General features: G+C 51.0%; 7 protein-coding genes across 7 annotated transcripts; 4 read left to right on the top strand and 3 right to left on the bottom strand.

The window, feature by feature from the left end:
• The first annotated feature begins 96 nt into the window (after nt 1-96).
• Nucleotides 97-1,448, top strand: GGS25DRAFT_92816 (D-isomer specific 2-hydroxyacid dehydrogenase). The gene has a single exon (XM_049266156.1). It carries the CDS (start codon nt 235-237, stop codon nt 1,264-1,266), a length of 1,032 nt encoding a protein of 343 aa, XP_049112508.1. The 5' UTR covers nt 97-234; the 3' UTR covers nt 1,267-1,448.
• Nucleotides 1,449-1,585: 137 nt separating this feature from the next.
• On the top strand, nt 1,586-6,860 carry GGS25DRAFT_511334 (AHS2-domain-containing protein). The gene is made up of 11 exons (XM_049262715.1): nt 1,586-2,488; nt 2,571-2,841; nt 2,941-3,186; nt 3,237-3,705; nt 3,764-3,904; nt 3,968-4,144; nt 4,222-4,474; nt 4,531-4,588; nt 4,650-5,324; nt 5,396-5,531; nt 5,599-6,860. Exons 1-11 carry the CDS (start codon nt 2,298-2,300, stop codon nt 6,669-6,671), a joined length of 3,690 nt encoding a protein of 1,229 aa, XP_049112509.1. The 5' UTR covers nt 1,586-2,297; the 3' UTR covers nt 6,672-6,860.
• A 146-nt stretch (nt 6,861-7,006) lies between these two features.
• On the top strand, nt 7,007-8,258 carry GGS25DRAFT_511336 (LamB/YcsF). Its single transcript, XM_049262716.1, has 2 exons — nt 7,007-7,249; nt 7,357-8,258. Exons 1-2 carry the CDS (start codon nt 7,184-7,186, stop codon nt 8,059-8,061), a joined length of 771 nt encoding a protein of 256 aa, XP_049112510.1. The 5' UTR covers nt 7,007-7,183; the 3' UTR covers nt 8,062-8,258.
• On the bottom strand, nt 8,223-10,060 carry GGS25DRAFT_92942 (glycoside hydrolase family 5 protein). The gene is made up of 2 exons (XM_049266158.1): nt 9,186-10,060; nt 8,223-9,091 (listed from the first exon to the last, which is right to left on the bottom strand). Exons 1-2 carry the CDS (start codon nt 9,787-9,789, stop codon nt 8,385-8,387), a joined length of 1,311 nt encoding a protein of 436 aa, XP_049112511.1. The 5' UTR covers nt 9,790-10,060; the 3' UTR covers nt 8,223-8,384.
• Nucleotides 10,061-10,895: 835 nt separating this feature from the next.
• Nucleotides 10,896-12,732, bottom strand: GGS25DRAFT_516241 (cytochrome P450; the record flags this gene model as incomplete). Its single annotated transcript, XM_049263172.1, has 5 exons — nt 10,896-11,583; nt 11,646-11,878; nt 11,931-12,379; nt 12,446-12,596; nt 12,667-12,732. 5 exons carry the CDS (start codon nt 12,730-12,732, stop codon nt 10,896-10,898), a joined length of 1,587 nt encoding a protein of 528 aa, XP_049112512.1.
• A 2,149-nt stretch (nt 12,733-14,881) lies between these two features.
• On the top strand, nt 14,882-16,214 carry GGS25DRAFT_93006 (uncharacterized protein). Its single transcript, XM_049266159.1, has 2 exons — nt 14,882-15,438; nt 15,567-16,214. The coding sequence occupies exons 1-2, from the start codon at nt 15,263-15,265 to the stop codon at nt 15,901-15,903; spliced, it is 513 nt and encodes a 170-aa protein (XP_049112513.1). The 5' UTR covers nt 14,882-15,262; the 3' UTR covers nt 15,904-16,214.
• A 1,195-nt stretch (nt 16,215-17,409) lies between these two features.
• GGS25DRAFT_93036 (uncharacterized protein) lies at nt 17,410-21,474 on the bottom strand. Its single transcript, XM_049266160.1, has one exon. It carries the CDS (start codon nt 21,112-21,114, stop codon nt 17,872-17,874), a length of 3,243 nt encoding a protein of 1,080 aa, XP_049112514.1. The 5' UTR covers nt 21,115-21,474; the 3' UTR covers nt 17,410-17,871.
• Nucleotides 21,475-25,447: the final 3,973 nt, after the last annotated feature.

Below are 25,447 nucleotides of genomic sequence, written 5' to 3' on the forward strand. Positions count from 1 at the left end.
GAGCTCACTTCTCGGCCTTCCTTCCGAAAATCGGCGTCTCGGTTACGCCGCATCGCATTTCTGGTTTTCATTTTCTTTCAGGTAGGACTGAACGATTTATAAAATCTTCCGACTGGCATATACGTATGCGATACGAAATAAAGGGGACAACGACAACTACCCCGCGCTAAGTGCCTAACCTAACGGTTACACGACGTAGCTAATAAACCCCCTATTCACGACCCAGGTCACACAATGGCGCCCACCGTCCTCCTCATCGGGACCCTCAGCCACACGAACGCAGAATGGGAGGCCCTGCGCAGCAAGTACACGCTCCTTGAGTTCCGCACGGGGACGCGGGCGCAGTTCCTCGAGAACTGCCGGAACGGCACCTACGCCGCCGTGCGCGGGTGCTACCGCTCCAACGCCTCGAACCCTATCACGGGGGCCTTCGACGCGGAACTCGTCTCCGCGCTCCCGCCGTCCTGGAGCTTCATCGCGCACAATGGCGCCGGGTACGACAACATCGACGTGGATGCGTGCAGCGCTCGCAGGATCGCCGTCTCTTCTACCCCCGGCGCCGTCGACGACTCCACGGCCGACACCGCGGTGTTCTTGATGCTGGGAGCCCTGCGCCAGGCCCACGAGCCGCTGGCTGCGCTGCGCGAGGGCCGGTGGAAGGGCGACGCGCGGCTGGGCCACGACCCTCGCGGAAAGGTTCTCGGGATCCTGGGCATGGGCGGGATTGGGCGCGCGCTAGCCCACCGCGCCCGCAGCTTCGGCATGCGCGTCATCTACCACAACCGCCGGCAACTAGCCGACCCGGCGCTGGAGCAGGGCGCGCAGTACGTGTCCTTCGAGGAGCTGCTCGCGCAGGCCGATGTGTTCTCGCTGAACCTCGCGCTGAACGCGAGCACGCGGCACATCATCGCCGCGCCGGAGCTGGCGAAGATGAAGAAGGGGGTCGTGGTCGTGAACACGGCGCGCGGCGCGCTGATCAACGAGGCGGATCTGGTGGCGGCGCTGGAGGCGGGCCAGGTGGCGGCGGTGGGGCTCGATGTTTTCGAGAATGAGCCGGAGGTGCATCCGGGGCTGGTGAGGAGCGATCGCGCGTTCTTGCTGCCGCATATGGGGACGAGCACGTTCGAGACGCAGCGGGATATGGAGCTGCTCGCGTTGAGGAACTTGCAGACGGCGGTTGATGAGGGGAAGATGCTGACGTTGGTTAGGGAGCAGAAGGGCTTGGAGTGGGCGCCAAAGGAGGCGGTGGCGAAGGCGGATTGGTAGGATGCGGAGGATAGATGTAGGTAAAATGACATGGAATTAATAAAAATATGATATATAGAATATGTGGTGAATATTTGTGTATTCATTCATTCCCATCCATGTAATGGAGAGTGGCATTTCACCCACCACCACCGCCAATACCATTACCCTTAGGCGGACAGTATATATACTTTAATTAGAACACATCCTGTCACGTACGACCATAGGACTTGGAAAACTCGGGATCCCGTCCGCTCTCCCATAGATAAGCCAAGTACCGCCAGATCAGTAGTTGGGTCGGTGACGACCAGCGAATCCCTGGTGTTGTACGTTTATTTCCTTTTTTTCTTTTTTCTTTTCTCTTTGGTCTCCATTTATTTCTCTTTTTTGATTTCTACTTCTGACAGGATGGTAGCAGCCGTAAATCCTTAGACGCTCTGGTGGTCTTTTGCCTCCCTTGACGGTGAGGCACGCTTTAGGTCGCTCGCTCGCCCTAATGCGAGTCTGGTACTGCTGGTTTCCGGTTACCCGGTATAATCCTTTTTACTACAGCATCATGCCATATTCCCCCTGTGTTTTTCCAGAATTCGTACTAAGTACTTATCACAAACCAGTTATGGCAGTTACAGCCGTTATTCCTACTTAATCATAGACTCATTTTTGGAAAGCCTAGAACCGATAATTGGGAAACTGTCGATCATGTTACCGATTAGCATGGCAAGGTATCTTGGAATCATCTGTGCCACACGATTTAGAAGGCTTGGGCGGGTTTGGTGACCTAACCACCCACCTATCAGCGTTGCCTCTAGCTGCAATACATCTGCTTCCCCAGACCCGACTCCAAGTGTCTTATCAGTTCCCCTCACGACGCCAAATCAGGGGCCCCTACACATTCCCTAGCTATTGGGGGAAGCGTGATGTAACTCAGCATATCCAGGTACGATAGATACGAGGAGGTACCTTATAAAATGAAAGACATCTATAGATTATGTAGAGTTAACAGTATTCTACTCAACTTTCAAGTAAAACAGAAAGAGGAGAACAAATGAAGAATGCCGACTCTTGAACGTATCCTCATCGCGAACCGCGGTGAAATCGCCGTGCGATGCATCAACGCATGCAAGAAGCTCTCTATCACAGCTACTACCATCTTCACAGCAGCTGATGCGGCTTCACTTCACGTCCGCCTCGCGGATAAGAGTGTGTTGCTAGAGGGAGAAGGACCCCAGGCCTATACTGATGTGTAGGTCATGCCCACCACACTTCGCCCCCTTTTTTTCTCTTACAACAACCTTGCACATCTAGCTAACTCGGAGTGAATAAAGCGATGCGATCCTAAGCATATGCAAGAAGCAAGGCATCCAGGCCATCTTCCCAGGCTATGGATTTCTCAGTGAAAATGTCGACTTTGCGCGTCGGGTCCACGAAGCCGGTATGGTCTTCATCGGGCCCGATAGTGAGTCCATCCACAAGATGGGCTTGAAACACATAGCGAGAGATCTGGCCATCGCAGCAGACGTCCCCGTCATCCAAGGTTCCGGATTACTCGGAAATGCGGAAGAGGCTCTTAATAAAGCACGGGATATGGGATTTCCTGTAGGTGTCATTCATACACTCACGTATTCACCTCTTTAAAGTTTCGACTCAAAGAATTATTCCCTGATTTTACATTGACGTTTATATGTGTTTGCCTAGATCATGCTTAAAGCGTCCGGTGGCGGCGGCGGAATGGGTCAGCAGGTGTGCTGGTCCGAAAGCGAAGTCACATCAGCGTTTGCAAACGTGGAAAGCCGGTCCAAACAACTATTCCACGATACCGGAGTGTTCATGGAAAAGTACTATCCCACAAGTCACCACATCGAAGTTCAAGTCTTTGGCAATGGATCCGAAGTGATAGACTTTGGTGAGCGAGAATGCAGCATTCAGAGACGCCGCCAGAAGGTGTGTGTGAACATTCTCAGAAGATGTCACCTATGCTAATATTCTCTTAGGTCATAGAAGAATGTCCAAGCCCCTTTTTAGCGGACAAGCCTGACCTTCGCAAACGCCTCATCGCCTGTGCCGTGATGCTAGCGAAGTCCATCAACTATCGCTCAGCTGGAACGGTAGAGTTCCTGGTTGACGACGAAACAGGCAATTTCTTTTTCTTGGAGATGAACACACGTTTGCAGGTCGAGCATGGCATTACCGAGCTTTGCTACGGTGTCGACCTTGTAAGCCTGATGCTGCAACAGGCTAGTTATCAGTTCGCCGGAGAAACCGGCATCTCCTCTAGCGAGATGTCGGAACTTCTAACGAAGACCCCGAACGGCACGGCGATTGAGGCTAGAGTGTGCTGTGAAAATCCGGCTGATTCGTTCATGCCTAGTTCGGGTCATGTCCAGTCTGTCGCTTGGCCCGATGAGCAAACTCGGATAGATACGTGGATACAGCTTGGGACTTTCGTAAGCCCCTATTTCGGTGGGTGAAGCTTATACTTATTCGCTTGCTGTAACTCCTCTGACATATCATGCCGCAGACTCGTTGGTGGCCAAAATTATGGTATATCGCCCTACACGGGAAGCCTCCATTTCGGCGATGCAGGATGCATTGAGCAAATCAGAAATTGGCGGACTGACGACGAACTTGTCATTTTTGGGCGCAATCTTTGCTTCGGAGGGTGAGCAGTGCAAGTCGTCCACTATAGGAGGCTATATTCACGACTAACTTACCTTTAATACAGCATTCTCCAGTGGGAAAACTCTCACAACATTCTTGGATACTCAGTTTACGTATCAACCTACGGGGATCCAGATCATTACACCAGGAGCTTTCACTACCGTACAACAGGCTCGGCCGCGAACGAGGAAAGGTTATGGGGTGCCAATAAGCGGTCCGATGGACGACTTATCTGCATCCAGTATGGCCCCTTCCCTTACCCCTTATTTCCAAGCCCACCGCCAATCTGTAATTAGATCTTTGTTAACTCTCGCGCAGTTGCAAACCTACTTGTCGGCAATCCAAAGGATATAGAGTGCCTCGAAATCACCGCAATAGGCCCCGAGCTGCACTTCTACAGCCCAAGCGTCATTGCTATTGCTGGCTCCCCGTTCTCTGTCGAGGTAGACGGAAAGCCAACGGATATGTGGTCCAGAATTGTGGTGAAGGCGAAACAGACACTCAAGATAGGAGCGTCCGCCAGTCCAGGGGGTCGATGCTATCTCGCTATCCAGGGAGGGCTTCCAGGCGTGTAAGTGCTTCAGAGATGCAATTCACCATGCAACTAGCTAACCTTTGTAACAATAGGCCAGAATGGCTCGGATCCAAGTCCACTACACCAAGTTTAGCACTGGGGGGCATTCAAGTAAGTGCAAAGACTAGAAGCACGCAGTCCTGTACGATAGAGTCGCTAAAAACATCGTAAGGGTCGAACACTCCGACGCGGAGACCATCTCGATGCGAAAAGTCTCCAGCATTCTGATCTACCCACACCATACACTCTCGATCCAAAACTGGTTCCTCCCGTCAATGCCGAAAGCATCTACGTGATGCACGGCCCCCACGACTCCGACGACCTCATAACCGCCGCTGGCCGAAACACCATTTACTCGAGCGAGTGGGAAGTAGACTACAACTGCAACCGAACCGGCGTCCGTCTGATCGGTCCTCAGATTGAATGGGCGCGCACAGACGGGGAAGAAGGCGGCAGCCATCCGAGCAACGTGGTCGACTACCCCTATCCCGCTCCAGGGGGCGTGAACTGGACCGGCGACAGTCCTGTGATATTCCCGCAGGATGCGCCCGGGCTAGGCGGTTTCGTGTGCTCCTCCACCGTGGTCTCGGCCGACATGTTCAAGCTAGGGAAGCTCAAGCCCGGAGACAAGACTAAGTTGTTCCCAATATCCTACGAGTCTTCCCGCGAGTTGGCACAGGGGAAGGCAAGGTTCCTTGCCGCTGTGGAAAAGCACATATCTAGCGGTACTCTGGATATCGAGGATCCCTTGTCGCTGCTCAGGGTAGAAAAGGGGAAGCCAGATACAGATGCCATATTAAAGGTCATTCCAGGTAGTGGTTCAGGACCCACGATAACATTACGTCACGTACGCTGTTTTTGTCTCCCTATCCTTAGTAAAAGTTCTCTCACTGACATTCGCGCCACAACTGTACGTAGGGTGGCGACCGATTCATCATCATCAACGTGAGCTCTCAGAAAGTCGGCCTGGACACTTCAATTGCCTCCAATCTTCTAGCCAGAGCAATCGAAGGCTTCAACGTTCCGGGTACCTTTGTGCATGTGAACATCAACTGTAAGTACCTACAAATTCCAAGTCCCATATCGTACCTACCTACAAAAGCTAATACCATTCTCTACAGCTATCATGGTAGAATACGAACCCGACCAAATCACCCAACCCTCCGTCGTCCTCCTGATCTCCAACTCCCACCGCCAAAGCAGCGCCTTCGAAAAGCCCCTCCCAACCCGGCACATCACCCTCCCGATCGTCTTCAACCACCCCTCCATCCACGCCGCCGAGCTCCGATACCAAACCCTGCAGCGCGACCAGGCCGTCTACGTCCCGGACAACGTGTCCTACGTGGCAGACAACAACGGCCTCCCCTCACGCACCGCCGTCTTCGACGTCCTGCGGCAAACCAAGTTCCTCGTCGTCGCCGTCGGCTTCATGACCGGCCTCCCCCTCCTCTGGCCCCTCAACCCCGCCGCGCGCCTCACCTCGCAGAAGTACAACCCGACGCGCATCGCCACGCCGCCCGGCACCGTCGGCCTCGGCGGCGGGCTCTTCTGCGTGTACCCGACGGAGCAGCCGGGCGGGTACATGATGCTGGCGCGGTCGGTGCCCGTGTGGGACACCTACGCGCTGCGCCCCGGGTTCCGCGCGCGCGGCACGCCGTGGCTGTGCGAGCCCTTCGACATCGTCGAGTTCGCCGAGGTCACGCTCGACGAGTACGCCGACGCGTGCCGCCGCTTCGACGCGGGCACGTACGACATCGCGGTGCGGCAGACGACGTTCGACGTGCGCGCCGAGCTGGAGCGGGAGCGGCTTGGCAGCGAGATGCCCGAGGCGGTGGAGTTCCGCGCGAAGCAGGCGGTTGCGGCGGAGAGGACGAGGCTGCGCGAGGAAGGGCTGTATGCGGAGTGGCAGCGCCGGGTGGAGAAGGACCGCCCGAGCGCGCCGGTGTCGGTTGAGGACAAGCCGGGGGTTAAGGTGGCGTCGCCGCAGATTGGGAAGGTGTGGAAGGTTTTGGTGGAGAAGGGTGAAAGGGTTGGTAAGGGGAAGGCGCTGGTGGTGCTGGAGGCGATGAAGTTGGAGATCGAGGTGCTAGCGGAGGAGGCGCATGATGGGTTGGTGGTGGAGGAGGTGCTGGTGCAGGAGGGAACGTTGGTGTCGCCGGGTACATCGCTCGTTTTGCTTGGGAACCCTACTTGATAACGTAGTTGAGCATGCAGTATAAGGTTGTTTCAAGGTAGAAGGTATATATGTAAGCGGTAATTGATACATTTCTTCTGTGTATGTGGTAATGGATCCATCTACCCCTTATTTTGAACATTAAATCTTCAGGGGGTGATATCTTTGGACCTTAGGTACAACCCTGGAGGTACGGAGCAGCTATTTACAGCGCTGTTAAATCCAGTCAGCGCTCTAAAGGATTGACTTTTAGCGTGGTGGGCCGGCTACTATAGGCCTTGGGAATTTCCCCTTCAAGCTGCATGCAGCGTATGTAGATAAGAGCCTACCAATAACCAGACCGGGCAATGGGTGATCGAAGGATACCTGTGACGTGTCGGCTTTGCAGGCTGCGGGGTTGACATATATATAGAGAAGAAAGAATATATTATTCTCAATTCCGACAAATACCTATGAGTTGATACCTACTCTCAACTCCGTCGTCTGCAACTCAACTCCGATAGCAAAACCCGGAAACCTAGAAGTCTTTAACCATGGGTCAAATAGACGGGTGGGAGATCAATTGTGACATGGGAGAGGGATTTGGAAGATGGAAGATGGTAAGTGCCTAACCAGTACCTACCTACCAGTATAGCAACCATCCACCCCTACTACTAGGCACGCTACGATGCTCTCTTTGAAGATTGAAAAAGCTCACATGACAAAGGGCCCCGACGAAGAATTGATGAAACATGTCGACGTCGCCAATGTCGCCTGCGGCTTCCACGCCGGCGACCCCTCCACCATGGTGCGAACTGTGCGTCTCGCCAAGCAGCACGGCATCCGCGTCGGCGCGCACCCAGGGATGCCGGATCTCCTGGGCTTCGGGCGGCGGCGGATGGCCATTGCGCCCGAGGACATGTACGCCGCGGTGCTGTACCAGGTCGGCGCCTTGTCCGGCATACTCGCCGCGGAGGGCATGCCGCTGAACCACGTGAAGCCGCACGGGGAGCTGTACTTCTTCGTCCAGCGGGACGCGGCGATCCGCGACGCCGTGCTGCGGGCCGTGCGCACTTTCAACGTGCCCATCTATGGCCTGCCGACGCCGCAAATGGTCGCGGACTGCGAGCGCGTCGGGGTGGAGCTGATCCCGGAGTTCTACACTGACATCGACTACGACAGCCGGGGCGCGCTCGTGCCGGTGGCGGAGAGTGTTCCGGTGTCGCCGCAGATGATCAGAGACCGCATCCTCATGATTGCCATCACGGGACAAGCTAGATCCGCGACGGGAACAACAGTGGACATACCGTTGGGTATGGGCGGGTTCAGCATATGCATCCACTCGGACTTGCCGGGTGCGTTGGAAAACGCGAAAGCGGCCAGAGCGGCTGTCAATGAGGTTAAGAAGGGGATACGTATTAGTATATACTAAGTACCTAGGTAGATACCTGCCTAGATAGCTATTAAGTCCCTAACCATAGTGTGTTCATATTGTATTGTACCTATTGACAGCATCTAAGTAGGTAACCTACTTATTTGGATGATGAAGAAGACGATCAGCGACAATGGCATGAATCACGAAAGAATATACCTTAGGTAATCACCAACATATGATTGTTTGCAGCAGTCTTTAGGTACCTACTCAACATATTTATTTCATTTATTTATTGCATCCCCCGAAGAACTCAAACATCTACATACCTGATACCAAGCCAAACCAAGCCAACGAAATCCAAAAAGGGACAAGCTCGCCCCTTAACCCTGCGCCGTCGACTTAGCCAGCGGCTTCAGCCCCTCCTCAATATACGCGCTGGACCTCCAGCCCGACCAGTCATGCGTCAGCAAGCCCCAGCTCTCCTCGAAGTCCTGGGTGCCCGAGCGGATGTAGTAGCTCCCGGCGATGACCCAGATGAACCAGCCGGCCTTCTGCTCGGCGAGGTACTCGGCGATGCAGGTGGAGTAGATGCCGCGGTACGCGGTGCCGGTCATGTCGAAGCCGAACTCGGTCAGCAGCACCGGGAACACGTTGACGGCCTTGGAGTCCTCGGCGTGCAGGGCTTGGAACCCGTTGTTGTACAGCGAGCTCTTGAGGCTGTCGCAGCTGCCGGCGCTGTTCGCGTAGTTGTGGATCTCGATCACGAGCTTGTTGTCGTAGCCGCCGAAGTCCGTCTTGCTGAACTTGCCGCTGCCGGGGGACAGCGCGGTCCCCTGCACGACGGGCGTCATGTAGGTGTCGTAGTCCAGGCCGGACAGGAAGATCAGCAGGTCCGGGTTCGCCTTGTTGATGGCCTCGGTGCCCTTCTTGACGTTGGTGTACCACGTCTCCCAGTTGTAGGTGGCGCTGAGCGTCGGGTTGTTGTCTGTCTTGCGCAGCTCGTTGCGCAGAGACATGGAGGTCAGTGCGGGCCAGTTCTTGCCGTGGTTGGCCATGTAGGTGAGGCCTCGGACCCAGTTGTCCACGTCTGCGTTGAATGTTAGCTGCCTAGCCCCTTGAATAAAGTAAAAAGTCTGGGCGAAAAGGGGGGGAGATGGATGTCTCCGCCCATCTTCACGTACTGTAGTCCCTGTCACCGAACCAAGTGTTTCCATCATTGCTCGAACAACACCACGCTCCTTTCGACATATGGTTGTCCAAGTGCACAAAGATGTTCTGCTTCAAGCACTCCGCCGCAACGGCGTCGAAGACCTGTAGCCGGGTTGTAGAGTCGTTGAAAGAAGGGTTCTTCGCCAGGAACTCGGCATACACTTTAGGCCCGTTGGTCGAGCCGAGCGCCTTGGTGAACGAGTCCTTCACGGTCGTGTCCTTGCCCCCATTGGCGTAGATATCGTCGATTAGCTGGATGGCATAGGTCAGACGAATGGCGTTCATGCCCGTGCTCTTGATCTTGGACACGATGGTCTCGATGGACTGGTACCGCAGGCCGTCGGGGATCATGACTTCTCCGTGGCCAGGCCAGTTGGCGCCGGCGTAGACGACATTGTCGCCGCGGGAGTTCTTCATGTCACGGCCGGAGGTGACAAGTGGGCCATACGGCCAGCTGTCGGCACGTGCTTCGACATTGGCCGTCACCTTCAACGGCGAGGCCGATGTGAAAGATGAGAGCAGGCCGCCGCTCAAGGCGAGCAGCGACACGAGAGACGATCGGATTCCTGAGTGCATCGTGATGAGATGATAGGATAGATGAGATGGCACAGCAACAAACAATCCCTGAGGAGACGATCCTATCTGTCACTTGCTGCAAGGTACGAGGTGTTCCGTGGGAGGTATGTAACATATATACCTAAGATCGCCAAGCTGCCATCCATCGCAAATTGCCTCCGTGCAATGCATTACCTCTTCTGGGCCCCTAGGTGGTACCCGGGAAATATTGATGATTTGCCTCTTACCAACTTACCAACCTACCACAACATCTCGTGAAATTGGGGTATAGGCGTACAAGGTTGGGTCCCTTTACGAGGTTTTGGACGAACCAGGGGCACGACCAAGCTTTTTGGGGACTTCGTGGAAACATCTTGCCGAGCGGCCGACTTTTCACCACCTCTCATATTGCCCACTTGTTAGAGCCCCTTTGAGCCCTATGGAAGAAGCATACATATAATAGGTATGTGTGCCCAATAGACAGACACATATGTAACCTGTGATCACGGCCTATGGTAGCATCCATAAAGGGGGCAGAGCGGGCTTAGTTACTCGAGGGGGAGTTAGTAAGTGTGGGGGAACTGGGGGTATCGTCTAATACGTCCAACGCCAAGCAGACGCTGGGCCTCCGATGGGCGAGCATAAAAGAACATATTCCCGCCGTCTTCATCCAGATTGCCGGCAATTTTGTCCCCACATCGACGGGACCAGCCAGTAGCAGCGACGCTGGGCCAGAACTGATTCGACCATCTGACGATCATAGGCTGCTTAGCTTCCCAAGTTGTGCTGGGCGATGGCCCGTTGCCGTTTTCTCCCATTGGCTCGCAAGAGATTTAAGCATGAATGTTCAAGACTTGCAGAGGGGAGCTAGTCAACTTATAAACAATAAGAGTGCCAATGACACGTTAGCACGGGTTCCAAATATATTCGTATTGTAGAACATGTGCATCTTGGCTACCGTGATTTTCCACTTCTTGTCTTGGGTGATTGCCATAAGCTGGGTTTTTTACGAGTAAACACATACAACACGTTACTTTTCAACATCTACAACCCTTTCCACGCTTTTACTATGGTTACCTAGGCGCCTAGACATCCAACACGCAAATGGATCGATCGATATCGATCAATCAAGCCCTTTTCCTAAACTCAACCATCGGGCCATCCTTCATGCTCGTGAACTGATCAATCAGCTGGAACTCATCCACGCGCTGCCGTCCCCACTCCAGATCCGGGCTCCCCTCCGCAGGGTCGAAGCCCGCCGCCTTGCGCAGGTCATACATGAACAGGACTCTCGCCAACGTCGTCATCATCTCCACATACGCCAGGCCTTTTCCAATGCATCCTCTAGGCCCCACCGAGAAGGGACAGAAGGCGCTCTGCGCGAGCGCCACGTCCTGCTCCGTCACGACGTCCTCGCCGCCACCGGCGCTGAAAGTCTTGCGCGCGCCAACAACCCAGCGCTCGGGGATGTACGAGAAGGGGCGCGGGTAGTAGGCGGGGTTGTGCTGGACGGTGTAGTGCGGGGTGCCGACGACTGTGCCCTCGGGGAGGGGCTCGCCGTCGATCGTGATGCCGCCCTTCAGAACCTCGCGCGGGAGAATGCCGCCGACGGAGGGTGACATGCGCATGGCCTCGTCGATGCAGGCGCGGAGATAAGCGCACGAGTTGAGCGCTTGGCCCTGGCAGATCTCCTCGGCGTTGCTGAATCTGGCGCGCACCTCTTCGGTTGCCTTTTGCAGCGCGGCTGCGTTGCGCACGATGTAGAATAATGTTGCCGCCATTGCCGTCGATGTCGTGTCGCTTCCCGCGATGATGCTGTAGAAAAGGGTTAGCGAGATGTATCTCATCATGCGCATTACCTGCCTCGATATACATACAGTAAGTTTGATTCCCCCCACAACTCAGGCGTTGCGAATCCCATTCCAGTTTCGGGGTCTCGCGCCTTGAGCAGATGGTAAAAGAAGTCACGGCGATCGGTGTCGTCGCCTAGCTTTGTACGTTCCGTCAACTGGGCTTTGCTGTACGCCATGTACTTTTCTCGGCCGGTCGCGATCTTATGGAACAGAACTTTGTCGAGATGGAGCTTGCCCACGAGCGGCATAGTTCCGCACTGGTACAATTAGCAAGCCAGTATGAAGGTATGGACAGAGAGAGATACTTACAATAGAGTGCCTAGTAGTAGCCATCGACACCAAGTCAAGCGCATATCGGTTATCTGGTCGTTCTAGCATATGGAATGCTTTGCCGAAGCACAGGTCGCCGAGAATATCCATAGCGAGGTAGTTGCACCAATCGGCCATGTTCTTAGGTACAGTCCATCCCTTCTGTTCTTCGCTGGCACCGAGCCCGATCTGCTCGCAGAATGATCGCACGTTGGCTAGAATATACTTCTCCATCTCCTTGATCGCACTATCAGAGAACGCCTGCGATAACACTCTCCTCTTTCGAGCGTGCATGGTCTTGTCTCGCGTGTTGTGCGTGTTCGGTGCCGGGTGGACGAATGCATCGTAGAACTCGGCTTTGCGCACGTTGGACTTGAAGCCATATATGTCTTTCAAAGCCGCATTCGAGTTGAAGGAGACGCTGTTTGGGCCGAATCTTACTACCTTGCCTAGGAGAGTAGATGTTAGTCGACTAGGAGCCGGTAAGTTTTCACACATTCATTCATATCGCTTACCATATTTCTCGTGTAGCCGCCAGAATTCCAGGTGGCGATCCCCTTTCCAGGCATGATATAGTTGGTAGGCGTCGGTGATCTTGGCCAGCAAAGGGCCAGGGTACTTGGCCAGCGGGTGGAAGAACACTCGGTAGACAGCAAGTCCAACAGCCTATTACACCAATTACAGTTAATTTACCGAACTTGATTGATTGGAAGTATGTGATTCGTGAGCTGCTCACATAGATCAGTCCCAGTGCGGATACACCAGACACAAGATATGCCAGATGAGAAAATGTCTCAGCCATTGTCCTTCCACACCTATGCTACCTATATAAAAGTAGGTTGGAGTATCGCTTCTACAGGTTGAGCTTGTAACAACGGCAGCGGCTCTGTGCTTGATAGCTAAGTATGGCTAGGATACCTATCGAGGTGATATGGCTATCATTTGATGTTTTAGCAATTCATGATGTAAATTCATGTGCTCGACTCCAACGGCATTTTGTAGGCATCTTGTAGACATCCTGTCACATTCACTTTGGTAGGAATTATAGAGAGTTCAGAGTTCAAGTCCTCGGCTTTTCGCGGCAGCCTTAAGTTTAAAGCCAGAACGGCGAACGCGGAATGGCAGCGTCCCCGGGCGTCCACTCGCACCCACTTACGTTCACCGGCGTCGACTCAAAATTCCCTCTGACGTCGTCTACTTGCCTAATCGGGAAGTTCCTGATCAGCGCGGTTACCAGCGGAACCTTAAGAGCCTCTCTCTGCCTTTCTGCGGTATTAGTTAGGTAAATTTGTAGATCCAGGCTCGCTCACATACCAACGAACCAACCAGACTGACACGAATGTAAGCACATTGACCGTCACAAGGTCAAGATTACGGCGTACAACTTGTTTCGAGTACCCACTTTGGCTCCGGAAAATACGGTCGTTAATTAATTTGTATCTGCCGAATCTTATCTCTGATAACCGTCTTATGCCGCTGCAGGAGTTTCTGGAAAAGGGTATATCTAGGCAGGGACCTACCTATGTGAGCATTCCGAGTTTGATATATGATAAGGTAGACCCTTCATCTCCTTCACTTTAGTTGTTGGGTGATGATGACATTGACATAGTTGTTCATTTTGGTTTGATTTGTCTTCGACTTCTTCGATTATCGACGGCCCCTTATCAATCAACAAACAGCACCTACGCGACCAAACTCTACCCGAAGGTGCCGAACCCTCCAACACCGAGTCAGGTGCTCATCTCCGTGATACATTTCATTTTCTTCGTGTTCCACGGTGTAGTCGCCCGCTAGTATCACTAGTATCATACATATTAATCATCTGCCATTGTAAAATTGCAGAAGGTTGAAGGGAGAGAAGGCTTACTTCAAGTTTATCATTCATACTTTTCTTCTAATAGGAATTGTGTAGAATTGTGAGTTGTGCATGTGGGACTGCAAGTGGAACAAGTAACGACTCGCTATTTCTGTCAAAGCTTGTTTCTCTACCTTACGATAAGAAGCAAGTGTCACGAGAACTTGAAACATGCAGACCTACATGCAGACCTAGATGCACTATATCATATAGGTTAAGGTACCTATGGTTGGTCCTGAAATACTTACACCTGCATGTTATATGTCTCATCCTTTGTCAACTTCTTGCATAGAAAAGTCAAAGGATTCAACTCTGCCTCCGCCTTTGACCGCCATCGCGTCTTAAAATAGATTCGGGTATTGACATTCGGGTATCGAGTCTAGAATTATACATGCATTAGATAAGCATCTGGTAGCATAAACCCAATTTGATGGACTGATGTTCACGGTTCAAGTTGCAATAACTTACAACTTAACTAACTACAACCTTGGAAGCATCAATAATTGAACTTACAGGGTTCAATGTTAGATAGCCTAAGTACCTTCACACCAAAAAAGTACCTGCCCTATTTGTCTCGTTGCTCATCCGGTACCTACCGTCGTACAGTTTGTTCAGTGGGGACCCCTAGCAACTTTAATTATTGTACATATGTGTAACGTCAGGGACCAATTAGAGATCAAAGTTAAGCAATTAGATCTTCAGGGGTCTCGTTGATGCGCCCGCACTAGTTAATTGGCCACTAATTGGCGCCTTTTTCTCTGTACCTTCCAATCGCTTCACCAGCCCTTCTTCCCTCTTTTCCTCCTTCTAACCCTTCTAACCCTTCTAACCTAACCCCCTTTTGGTTGAAACGGTTGTGTATCATGGGCAGTGCCTCCTTACAGTTCCTCCTTGTACAGTTGTAGCAGTTAAGTTGTCTAGCGTTGCCGTAGCGTGCGTAGCGTAAGGTTTAGTTGAGGGTAAAGGCAAGGAAAGGGTACTTACCAGTTGGGACTCATTTGGACTCATCTGGACTCACTTGTACTCACTTGCTTCTTTCTTCCTTCTTTACTCTTTTGCTTTACAACACGAGACGACGACAGCGCCATTCAACTGATTTATTGGTTTAGCCATTCATTCATTAATCCAAACCTTCATTCTTTTTTTCCATACCCTTGCGGCGACAATCCTTTTTATATACCAACTACAGTTACTTTCATTTCCACCTTGACCCGCTAGTATTGGCAAACGCAAACAAACACGAGCAAATACGGACCATACTCGCATCCACAAGTCGCCGTAACCACGTTCTTTACTACTCGGCAGCATCCGAGAATCAGAATCAACAATACCATTGATTGACTTTACACTTGGGGAATGAAGACGACAGTCGAAACAGGCGACAGCTGGGACAGGATTCATTCGTTACTAGACCAACTACACTCCAAAAATAATACCAGTCCATTCCCTCGCACGTTACAACTGAGCCCATCACACGATGAGCCCTCTACCAGTTGACGAAACGACCGCGGCCCGGTTCGCTCGAGGTGTCATCCACTTCCTCAACACACGTGAGACCGACCCGGACAAATGTCACCCGTCGCCTAACATCGATCTGTGCGAGAAACCCGCCGCGGCCAGCAAGTCGAGCGAGATAGTCATTGGAACGCTGGCGTAAGTTTTCTTCTTTTACCGCTTAGTCTATCTTCCGACCTCCATACCCCCCCTGCTGCCAATAAAAGAGGCCCCGCCCCGAAATAATACAATTGCCGAAGTGCTAAACATATACCCAAACCAAACAGCGGCCTCCTGGTCTTCTCAACCCTCGCCACCCTCACCTTCCTGCACATCCGCCGCCAGCGCCGCGATGCGAAGGAATTTCCCAAGAGCATCCAAGAGCTCGACGACTACGGCCTCGCGCCACCGTCGCCGTCCCACGCCCCCTCCAAGCCCAAATCCGCCTATCAGAAGCCCAGCGTGGACGCCGTCGACGACCACGACTCGCCCCCGAAGCACCGCCGCGGCGACTCTCTGCAGAACCTCGCGCGCTCTTTGCGCGGAAACCCCGACGCGTACCGCTCCAGGCCTGATGATACGTCCCATGATATGAAGCCCGTGGAGCCGCTGAGCCAGTTATAGGTATGACCGGATCGCGGCCTATGGGCGAAAGGCGGTGGGGGAGGTGTACGCAAAGAAGCGAGTAGGAGTGTAATGATGACAGGGGAAGGGGGAGGAAGAAAGTGAACGAAAGTTTATTTTAAAAAAAAAGCCGAAATACCAGGACAGCATGAGGATAGGGGTAGTGTAAGAGCAGAAATGCCAACCAGAGGACAGGGGAGGATCGGAGACGAGAGGAGAGAAGAGGGGCGGAGAGGAAGATGTGATACCCAATCGTTAAGACTTCTAACTTTAGGTGCCGAGCGAAAATAGCAAGGCAAGCAAGGATACCTACCCACGTCAGTGTTTTTGAGAGATCGATAGGAAAACAATGTGATGAGAAGATTAAATGACAGGTTACATGGTTGGGGGGCTGTATATGTAGAGAAAGAAACAGAAAGAAAGAAAATACGAAAGAAGGAAGGAAGGGGAGTGAGCAAGCAGGAGAGAAATCAATATTCAATTTTCAACCACCAGAACCTAGGCCTTATTCATGATTGATTTTCCCTCTCCCCCCTTCTCTATTGAACTATGATGACCTCGAGAGTCACGAGGTCATACTTTTAAATAACCAAAAAAAAAACCCCCCCGAAACTCTAGCAAAATGAAACAACGAGAAAAAAAAACATACAACACCGGGGATTCGCTGGTCGTCACCGACCCAACTACTGATCCGGCGGTATCCGGCTTATCTATGGGAGAGCGGACGGGATCCCGAGTTTTCCGGATCCTATGGCCGTATGTGCTAGTTCGATGGGGGTATTGCGGTTTATGTATTGTATTGTACATACCCTATCCTAATCCGCCTAAGGGTACAGTATCTAGGAGTAGTGCTGGTGGTGGTGGTGGTGGTGGGACTGGGGATTGGGGATTGGGGACTGGCCCCCCTTTTCTTTTCTTTTCTTTTGCTTGGTCGTCCTACTGTAGGTACGAACGAACTATGTAGGGAGGTAGGTAGGTAGGTACATAGGTAAGCTCAACGCAGGAAAAGAAAAGAAAAAGAATGGATGGATGCTTTGGTTGTTGCGTAGGTACTGTAGGTATCACATTAGGTAGGTAGGTAGGAAAGTAGGTCGGTGGATAGGTACCTACCTACCTAGCCAAGCAACTCCGTTGTAGTAAGTCGCAGCATTGTTGAAAGGTGTGTACCTAGGTTAGTAGGTAGGTAGCGGCCAAACGAATTCTTACGGATGTCAAACGCAAGGATTCCTACATGTAGGATTTAATATGAAAGTGACCCGTAGTAAGGGGGTAAAGAGTGAGTATTGCTTCGTTGTGGAAGGATGCCATCTTATACTACTATACTACTAGGTATGGTCTCTACTCCCATGTCACCAGTAGCTCGTCCGGGGCTGTTTTCACAAATCATTCATGACAAAGGTTAATAGCCACCTAAGTCGGTAGATTGGTACGTGAAGGACTCAATAGATCGAGACCGGTACCTAAACGCAATGCTTACAAGACGATCCCGGTGGACTATCACCAACATTGAATGCAATGAGCTAAATTGAAAAAAAAAATATTGGGCTAATGGCTGATTTGACTCCCGAATTCATGATTCGTCACTAAATAGCGTCAACTTTTTAGATAATACCTCAGGGGTTTAGGACGAAATAAAACCACCTCTGGAGCCCGCTTTGCATTGCCCGTAGAGGCCGTATCGCATAATCTACATTTATACATATCCTGTAAATTTTTTGGGCTACATTTGTACATCATCGCCGATGCTGATCTTCTGATACCTAAACGCCGCGCTCCTAGTACGTGTGAAGCTGAGCCTCGGCCTCTCGTACCTCATCGAGGCATCCCGCGATAGACTTCCTCTACAATCCATTGTTCGCTCGTAGCCTATCCTGTCGGGGCTAATTAACGCCTGTTTCTCGGTGGCCTGAATCAAAACAACTAGCTCAACCCAAGCTTCAACATAGAATTCATTACCCCAACTCTTGCTCAACTTTCCAAACCAGTATAAATACTCAATTGGTTTAGTAACAGAGTCCACTTAGGGCTCTTGAGACTTTGTAAAGCTCCAAAGAGACTGTCGCGCGAGGGGAGAGCATTAGGTGGGATGCTAGCAGGATTATTCGGGTCTCTGGCCTTTTCGCTCAGCCTCCTCAAAGCAGAGACACCGCATGTGATAATGTAGAGAATATCTACATCTTCTCTCGGTTGCGTCCTAGCATTACCGGGTACACGAGGTGTTGGCTCTGCCTGTGAACACAGAGTTCGAATGAGCCTAAAGAGGTTCTGCGCAAATCCTTCACCAGACGAAAGCCAAGCCTGCGTAACCCCGGACTCAAACCCAGGAGCAAGTTGGGCAATGATATCCGCTGCAAGGAGGCCCTGCATGAGTAAGGCCTTGCGTGATTCAACGAATGAGGGGAGATTTGCTGGGCGGCTCTCTTTATTTTGGTCCGGTATAGGAGAGATTGCGAGCCCAAATGTTCGAGTAAGGAGGTCGTAGGGAGGTGAGGCAGAAGCGTCGGCGGCGAATATGATCTTATAGTATGATCTATTCGGCTCATCACGTGCCAGAAGCTTGGCTAAAGAGTCGACGGCATGCGGAAGATAATAATGCACCAAAGGCTCATATGACGAGAAGACAACCCTCTCAGCTGCTATCGATGGTGGCGGCGATGGAGCAAATGCCAACAGGAACTGAAGAAGACATAGGGCTTGCTCTCGTCCGGATATCTCTATAGATCCAGCTATGTTGGAGAGTAACACTATCACGTCTTTCATGAAATCTAATGTGTTTTTCGGGGACCGTAATAAGTTCTCATGCGTACCCAGCGAACGTATCACGCCACACAGGAATTTAACAATGATCTCATCAGCGAGGATGGGCTGGTTGACTTCCGCAAAAGAGAAATTTCGCAAAATTGTTGTTATGGCGAGTAGCCGATCTGCGGCATGCTCCAGCTCATAATCTGCATCTCCAAAAACGTGTGTTTTACGCAGCCCCATTGCTTCAAGGCGGCAGGTTCGTATGACATCTTCATACGGAGATAAATCTATCTCGTCAGAGATTGGATCAGCCTTCTCGACCAGTAGATCGACTTGCTCTTCAGCACAATCTATGAGAGATTCTACTAAATCGTCACAAGCTCTCAGTTCGATTATCAAACCCGGTAAGTATTCTGCGTGTCGTGATATCGTGCCGAGGGTGTCGAGAGCTAGTCGAACTTCCCCATGTATACCGCACTGAATGCTTTTTGTGAGGGCATGAATGTCGATATTGCCGAGTTCTTGCGGTCCCGGTACATCGGGCCTCCATGTCTCCAAATCATCACCTAGCTTCTGCATTGATTTCAAATTGAAACCACCAAAAATGTCTTCCATCATCTCGCGAGAACAAGGCACATATTCGTTAGGATTAGATGAAAATGGGCCCGGGAAGGGCAAGGTTGCGGTACCATTCGTGTGGGCATTATCCGGCTGACTTGGAGGTGGTATAGAAATACTACCAGCTTTGCCAGTTGGTGCTGGCGACGGTACTGGGAATTCACCGGACGATTTCCTAGTATCAATGTTTCTCGGTATATTCCTCATGTGGGCTTGGCTGGCACTGGCCTGGGGTTGATTGGGTCGAGGTGGTTGTGGCGAAGGAGAAAACCCATTGACATTCACCTGTTGTATTACCGGTGTCATTTGTTTAACAGGCGTTTGCGCATGTGGTTGGTGAATCTGAGGCGGTCCAGGGTGTATATGTTGACTGGGTGCTGGCGGGCCTACCCTTGGGGATGGGCCATGTCCGCCATGTCCAGGCATACCAGATTGCGCCGTCACTTGTTGCTTCATCTGCTGATTCCGCTGCTGCATTGCCCAGGCTTCCTCGAACTTCAATAAGTTCCGCTCGTATACGCTTCTTACCTGATGCGGCGCTGATGGAATTTGCTGTGCACTAAATCCAACCGACGCAGCGACTTGAATCCAAAGGTTATTCATGGTGACGTTCCGGTATCCACCAAATTTTGAAACATTTTGAAAAAGCTGAAGCAGATGCAATGGCCGGCCTTCAATGATAGGGTTGGTGTCCAAGGGAAGTTGCTTCATGTTCATGTACGCTGTTAGATTCTTAAGAAATCCTTCTGGGTTGTTAGGTCGCGCCACCTGCGGTAAATGCTGATTCTGCATAGCGCCAGGGGGCATTTGTCCATTCTGCATTGGCATTCCTTGCTTTGGCATCATGCCCCGACCTTGAGACATATTCTGAGCTTGCATTTGCGCAGCCATTGGCATACCGCCTTGTTGAAGTTGTTGTTGTAAACGCATCTGATATAACATCTTCTGATCTAATCCGCCGCGACCTTGCGCCGCCTGCATTTGCTGCTGCATGTGCATCTGCTGCATCTGTTGCATTTGGTGCATCTGTTGAGGGGTGATCATCTGGCCTGGGTGCATCTGAGGCATCTGCTGTGGCATTTGGTTGACTGGCTGAGGCATCATCTGTTGACCCATAGGATTCTGGGCTGAGGGTGGCCTAGCCGGCGAATGGCCAGGCGTATAACCCGGATTAAAACCTTGGGGGAAGTTTTGCGGATTCATAAACATGCCTGGCTGGGGCGTGTTGCCATGATCAGATGGGACTGGTGATGCTTGAGGGCCGAAGTGTTGTTGCGATGCTGGTGAGAAAGGATGGGGCGACGCGGTATTGACGCGTTGTGGTACGCTACCCGGTCGTAATTGGCTGCCTGCCATTACAGGCGACGGCGACGCGTTGGCTGAGCCATTGGATTGTAAATGAGGATAATGTTGAGGTTGGCCGTGATTCTGAGGCTGCATCGCATTCGGCTGGAAGCCCTGAAACGAGGATTGCTGTGGAGTGTCGGCGCGCGATGTCGGTAACATATTGGGATTTTGTCGCGGCGACGCGCCAATGCTATCTTCTCTAGGGCGAGGCCGTTTTGACGGGATGACGGGGTTGGTTTGATACGCGGGATTCGGGAAAGAAGGCGACACATTGCGCATCGGGCTATTATGCATGGCGGCCATCTGTTGATGATTGAACTGGCCAGTAGTAACCGGATTGAACTGAGCAGTATTGGCCATAAAGGCAGATGGATCCATCATACCTCCCGGTGCGCCGCCCATTCCTCCTCCAGCTCCCATATTATTCGGATCGTTCATATGTGGAAAGCCGTTGCCATTGTGGTTTTGGACGGCAGCGGCCTCGTTCATCCAAGAGCTCATGACGGATGAAGTCGCAAATGGGAACCCATCTGACTATGTGCAAAAAATGTCAGCAATTTAATTGAACTGCGATGAGTAGATTAAATTAAAATAGATATAAATGAAGATGAATAGTGTTACGAGTGACGAATGTCGCGATGGATGAAAAAAAAAAAAAAAAGTCGCGTCGCGAAATTCGATTAGAGAATTTTGGAGGGTGAACAGCCGCAGTGCGATCGGGTGGGAAATGGGTTGGTAGTTGGTTACGGGTTGAATGGGGTCGCGGATTGTGGTTGGGGAGGAGGGATAAGGGCGAGGATCAGGAATAGGAAATAGAGGAAATAGTAGGTGACAGAAGGCCAAAATCACAACTTCCAGGGCCTAGGCAGCCCCCTAGTTTCCTCTGGGCAGTTCCCCAATCATAGGTGCTATGAGCACTACAAATTGGTGGTAGTGTGTGCTGAATTTGGGATTTGGGGCTGGGGAGTCGAGCTTTTCGCCAGCAAGGTTCCTTTTCAACAGCCATACATATGGCATAGTGTGCGGACTGTGCAGCTATACTGTACACGAAGGTACATATACGCGATTTATGCTCCACATGCAGTCTGCATAACATTGCGATAAGGAATAAAACTGTAGCGATAACGGTATAACTTGTGATGGGCACAAATAGGAAAGGCGAACATGAAGGGAAGACGGAAGGGCAAAAGGTTCCCAAAGGTTCCCAAAGTGAAATGTCTATCAGCACAACGCGCCCGTATCCACTTGGGAAGTTGGATATGCCGAGCCATAGTTCGGAGGTCTTACAACAAATAATACGGAATGACGGGATGGGAAACACAAGGCAGTAGTCAGGTATGTGCGGCCGGCATCAGGTATGTCCATCGCCCTGTCGCCATGTGTGCTAGTAACGGCAACCGATCGCTTCGATGCAGCACTGGCCGCATCAACCTCCGATACTTGAAGGATGCCGACCGAAAGTTCCAAGGTTCCAAGGTTGTGACGGGGACAAGCTTTGAGTGGCAGTGTATGTATCTGGACACACACATACACGCGCACACATACACGCACACACCATACTATACATACCATATACAGTATATACACGATAACCCAAACAGCTTCTGAATGGGAAACCAAAGGAACCAAAGGAAGCCAGTAGGTTGGTATGGATAGCGACAATAGACTTGGGGTGGGCTTGAAGGGAAACAACAAAGACAATAAGATATAAGAGATAACAGGGTCTTACCTATCTAAGCTAAAACTAACGGTGATTGACAACGTCTTTCACTTTCGCTTCACCCGGTGTTTGCTGCGCGAGGATGGGTGGAAAAGCGGTAGTAAGGGAAGAGGCACTTGACTTTTTGGCGAGTTGGCCCGGTCTGTCTGGGCTAAGGTTCCAAGTTGTGGGCTAAAAGGCAGGCCAGGAGCTTGGACTTGGGAGCTTCCAAGGTTTGGGGGGGGGGCTGATAGCTGAGAACTGGGTGATGGGATTGAAAGGGGGACTCAGAACTCAGGACTCTTTTGCTTTCTTTCTCCTGTCTGGGTTTGTCTGGCGTGTCTGGTAGGCGTGGGCTGGGTAAGCTGGTAAGGTGTCGGTAGGTCAAGAAATTTCTGACTGTTTTGGCCCTTCAATCCGAGAGGAGCGAAATGCGAAAATGGGGCTGTACAGTACTACTTGACCCACCCACGCTAGACTTAGATAGGAATAGATGAGAAACGATGAGAAATCATGCGTTCGTGGATGCGCGATTAGAAATTGCTAAGGAGAAGAAAGGGGAGAAAATGATGAAAGTTGATAGGTCGTGAGTAGTTGCCTAATGACCCACTCTATTCACCCATGACGTTACAATATTGGTGGGATTTAAGTGGGAATCAGGAAATAGTGAATTGATAAAAAAAGAAGTACCTACCACCAGAAATGAACTCAGAAAAAGAAACAATAAAAGAGAAAGTGACTTGCACTAGCAACCCGAATATTGCCCGGATAAATTCAATGTTCGATTCAATGTTCGAACCAATTGAACCAATTGAACCAATTCATTTTCATTTTCATGGGTGACTAACCCAATCTCATCCGCCTTTTGACATTTGTCATTTCCAAGAAAAGAAAAGCGCAAAAAGAATTGATACGAAACGAAACTTGTAACTTGGAAAAAAGCATCAAATGCTATTCTTCAATAACTTACCTTCAATCGTCCACCATGCATTAACTTACCTCTTCATCTAATCGCAGTGGCCACGAAATGTTGATCGTAAAATGGCGTACACAAGAAAAAAGAAATAAGAAAAGGGGACAAAAATGAAAGCAAAAGGACCTGCATGTTGTTGAAACAAACGTTAAGCCGGTAACGTAATATGCAATGAAGGAAAAAGGATAATGATATCCGATCCAAGATGGGTCAAGAATGTCAACCCGAAAGAAGCCCAATCACATTGATTGGGAATTTTTGATAATAAGGAATCAAAGGGAGGTAAGCTCGCTTCAAGATCGGGTCGAAATAGTTGGGTGCCTCCACGGACTTCCAACTCCTGAAGAAAGTCCAGTCTTGCATCATCTTCAATAACGAACGGCCTTGGAGAACGGAACGGAGCTTCCGCTTATATTGTATTCCAACTTAAGAGATACTTGCTCTCAACAACAACGACCGGTCCCTTCAAATGTTATTCAGCTTTCCAGGGAATCAATAGGCTAGTTGTCTAGTGCCGTAGACTTGTTCTCAGCCGATATCAACGCCTTGGAAATTCCAGATACCGAACCGACAAGCTAGAATACCAGTGAATAGGTATGTGCTACCCATTTGATAAAGCGAGCACGGATTGCTTCGATGTCGATCCATAGACCCCCATGAGAAGAATAGGCACAAACATGTTTCATATCAGCTACAGTGGTAGCTGGCTTGACGACTGGTAAACGAACGGCATCCCGTGGTCCGGACTCCTAAAATATTTTCAGCATGATCTGGTGCCTTGCAATAGCAAACGCTTCTCGAAGTCATGTCAGAATTCCGTCCTCGTCGTGGTTGATGATGCCTAATAGATGACGTGAGTAACCTCGCGGACACTCAAGTCCATGGGAACCAAAGTGCGTCGTTGAGGCAGCTTTATATCAAATCCATCCCCCGAGAGGAAATCAGATGCGAAGACGTGGCTGTCTGCAGGGCTGAGTAGGAGGTATGTACATGTGCTGACATCCCACTCTGCATGCAAAGTACGGAGTACTTCGTGAGCGATCCGTTCTCAGTGGCTGCATACGGGGACCAATGGCAAGGCTCCGGTGACCCATTGGTACGGGTTGCAAGGGTAGGTAAGGTTAGATAGACAATGAATGCGGTGGTCCGTCAAGACCAACCCAAAAGGCAGGCAGATTGGTATCATCTGCAAAGAGGCCAGATGGATTTGTTGGAGAGACTCCGTAGTTCCTGTCTGTCGATCAATAGTGGTAGGATGAATGTCCCAATCCGCTCGCTTGCTTGCTTCATTCCTTCAGACAGACCACAAGCAACAGCAAGAAACAAGACGCTGGTAATCTTCCGAGTGTTGGTTAGGCTATACGTTTCGGGTGCTTGTGTAACAGAGGAATGAAGTGAGAAATGTGCAATCCCTCCCCCCATGTACCGCGAATGAACAATGAACTTTGAAACCCTCCACTAGGTAGAACGATTTGTGTACAGCGCGAGTGGATGGGATGGGTGTAAGTGTAAGTGGTGCTGCTTGACTCGGGTCCCACCGGTTGGTCGTCGCCAAGTTGAAAATCAAATCTTTGGTTCATGAACCAAGAAAATTACCGGGGAACAAAGGGAAGAAAAGCCCAAGAGGAAAACATCATCAGTTGATTTGATTCGATTCCATTCCGTCAGTCAGGACGAATTAATCTCCATCGAGTTTCCTGTTGTAAAGATTCCATTGGGGTGTGGTGCCCTTGGTGTCTTTGGGTTGTCTGATGACTGATCCTGGTAGCTTTTTCCCTGGCGGAGACACCCATCCCGGTCAAAAGATTTCGTAGTTGGTCATGGCCCGTTTGCGCAACGTTGGGTGCCCATACGTACAGCATTTCTCGATCAGTTCTTGTCCGAACAAAAGCTGTGCCAGCGAGGGGAAAGACCAGTTTTAGTAGCTTCATGACTCTGGTTTCATTGGAAAAGAATCGCAAAGAAAAAAAAGAAATGAGTAACTCTCCTCATATATTTGCTGGTGCTAGTATTTCCTCCCCATTGCTGAGGTAAATGCTCGTCCAAAATAGGTACGCACAGTCTTGAATCCGCAACAGTACCGTTTTGGGGTATTTCCGTATAAGTGGGAAAACAAGCTTGCCATCGCGACAGAACAACAACTACCGCATAGCTCAGAGAAT

The sequence above is a fragment of the Hypoxylon fragiforme genome, assembly GCF_022984875.1.
Source record: "Hypoxylon fragiforme strain CBS 206.31 chromosome Unknown GGS25scaffold_10, whole genome shotgun sequence".
NCBI lineage: Eukaryota > Fungi > Ascomycota > Sordariomycetes > Xylariales > Hypoxylaceae > Hypoxylon > Hypoxylon fragiforme.

Coding starts and splice junctions, on each gene's coding strand:
- GGS25DRAFT_92816 (XM_049266156.1), top strand. CDS start 235: ATGGCGCCCACCGTCCTCCTCATCGGGACCCTCAGCCACACGAACGCA.
- GGS25DRAFT_511334 (XM_049262715.1), top strand. CDS start 2,298: ATGCCGACTCTTGAACGTATCCTCATCGCGAACCGCGGTGAAATCGCC. Junction 2,489..2,570: donor CCCCAGGCCTATACTGATGT/GTAGGTCATGCC, acceptor GAGTGAATAAAG/CGATGCGATCCTAAGCATAT. Junction 3,905..3,967: donor CGCAATCTTTGCTTCGGAGG/GTGAGCAGTGCA, acceptor CCTTTAATACAG/CATTCTCCAGTGGGAAAACT.
- GGS25DRAFT_511336 (XM_049262716.1), top strand. CDS start 7,184: ATGGGTCAAATAGACGGGTGGGAGATCAATTGTGACATGGGAGAGGGA. Junction 7,250..7,356: donor GATTTGGAAGATGGAAGATG/GTAAGTGCCTAA, acceptor CACATGACAAAG/GGCCCCGACGAAGAATTGAT.
- GGS25DRAFT_92942 (XM_049266158.1), bottom strand. CDS start 9,789: ATGCACTCAGGAATCCGATCGTCTCTCGTGTCGCTGCTCGCCTTGAGC. Junction 9,092..9,185: donor GTTCGGTGACAGGGACTACA/GTACGTGAAGAT, acceptor CATTCAACGCAG/ACGTGGACAACTGGGTCCGA.
- GGS25DRAFT_93006 (XM_049266159.1), top strand. CDS start 15,263: ATGAGCCCTCTACCAGTTGACGAAACGACCGCGGCCCGGTTCGCTCGA. Junction 15,439..15,566: donor ATAGTCATTGGAACGCTGGC/GTAAGTTTTCTT, acceptor CAAACCAAACAG/CGGCCTCCTGGTCTTCTCAA.
- GGS25DRAFT_93036 (XM_049266160.1), bottom strand. CDS start 21,114: ATGAGCTCTTGGATGAACGAGGCCGCTGCCGTCCAAAACCACAATGGC.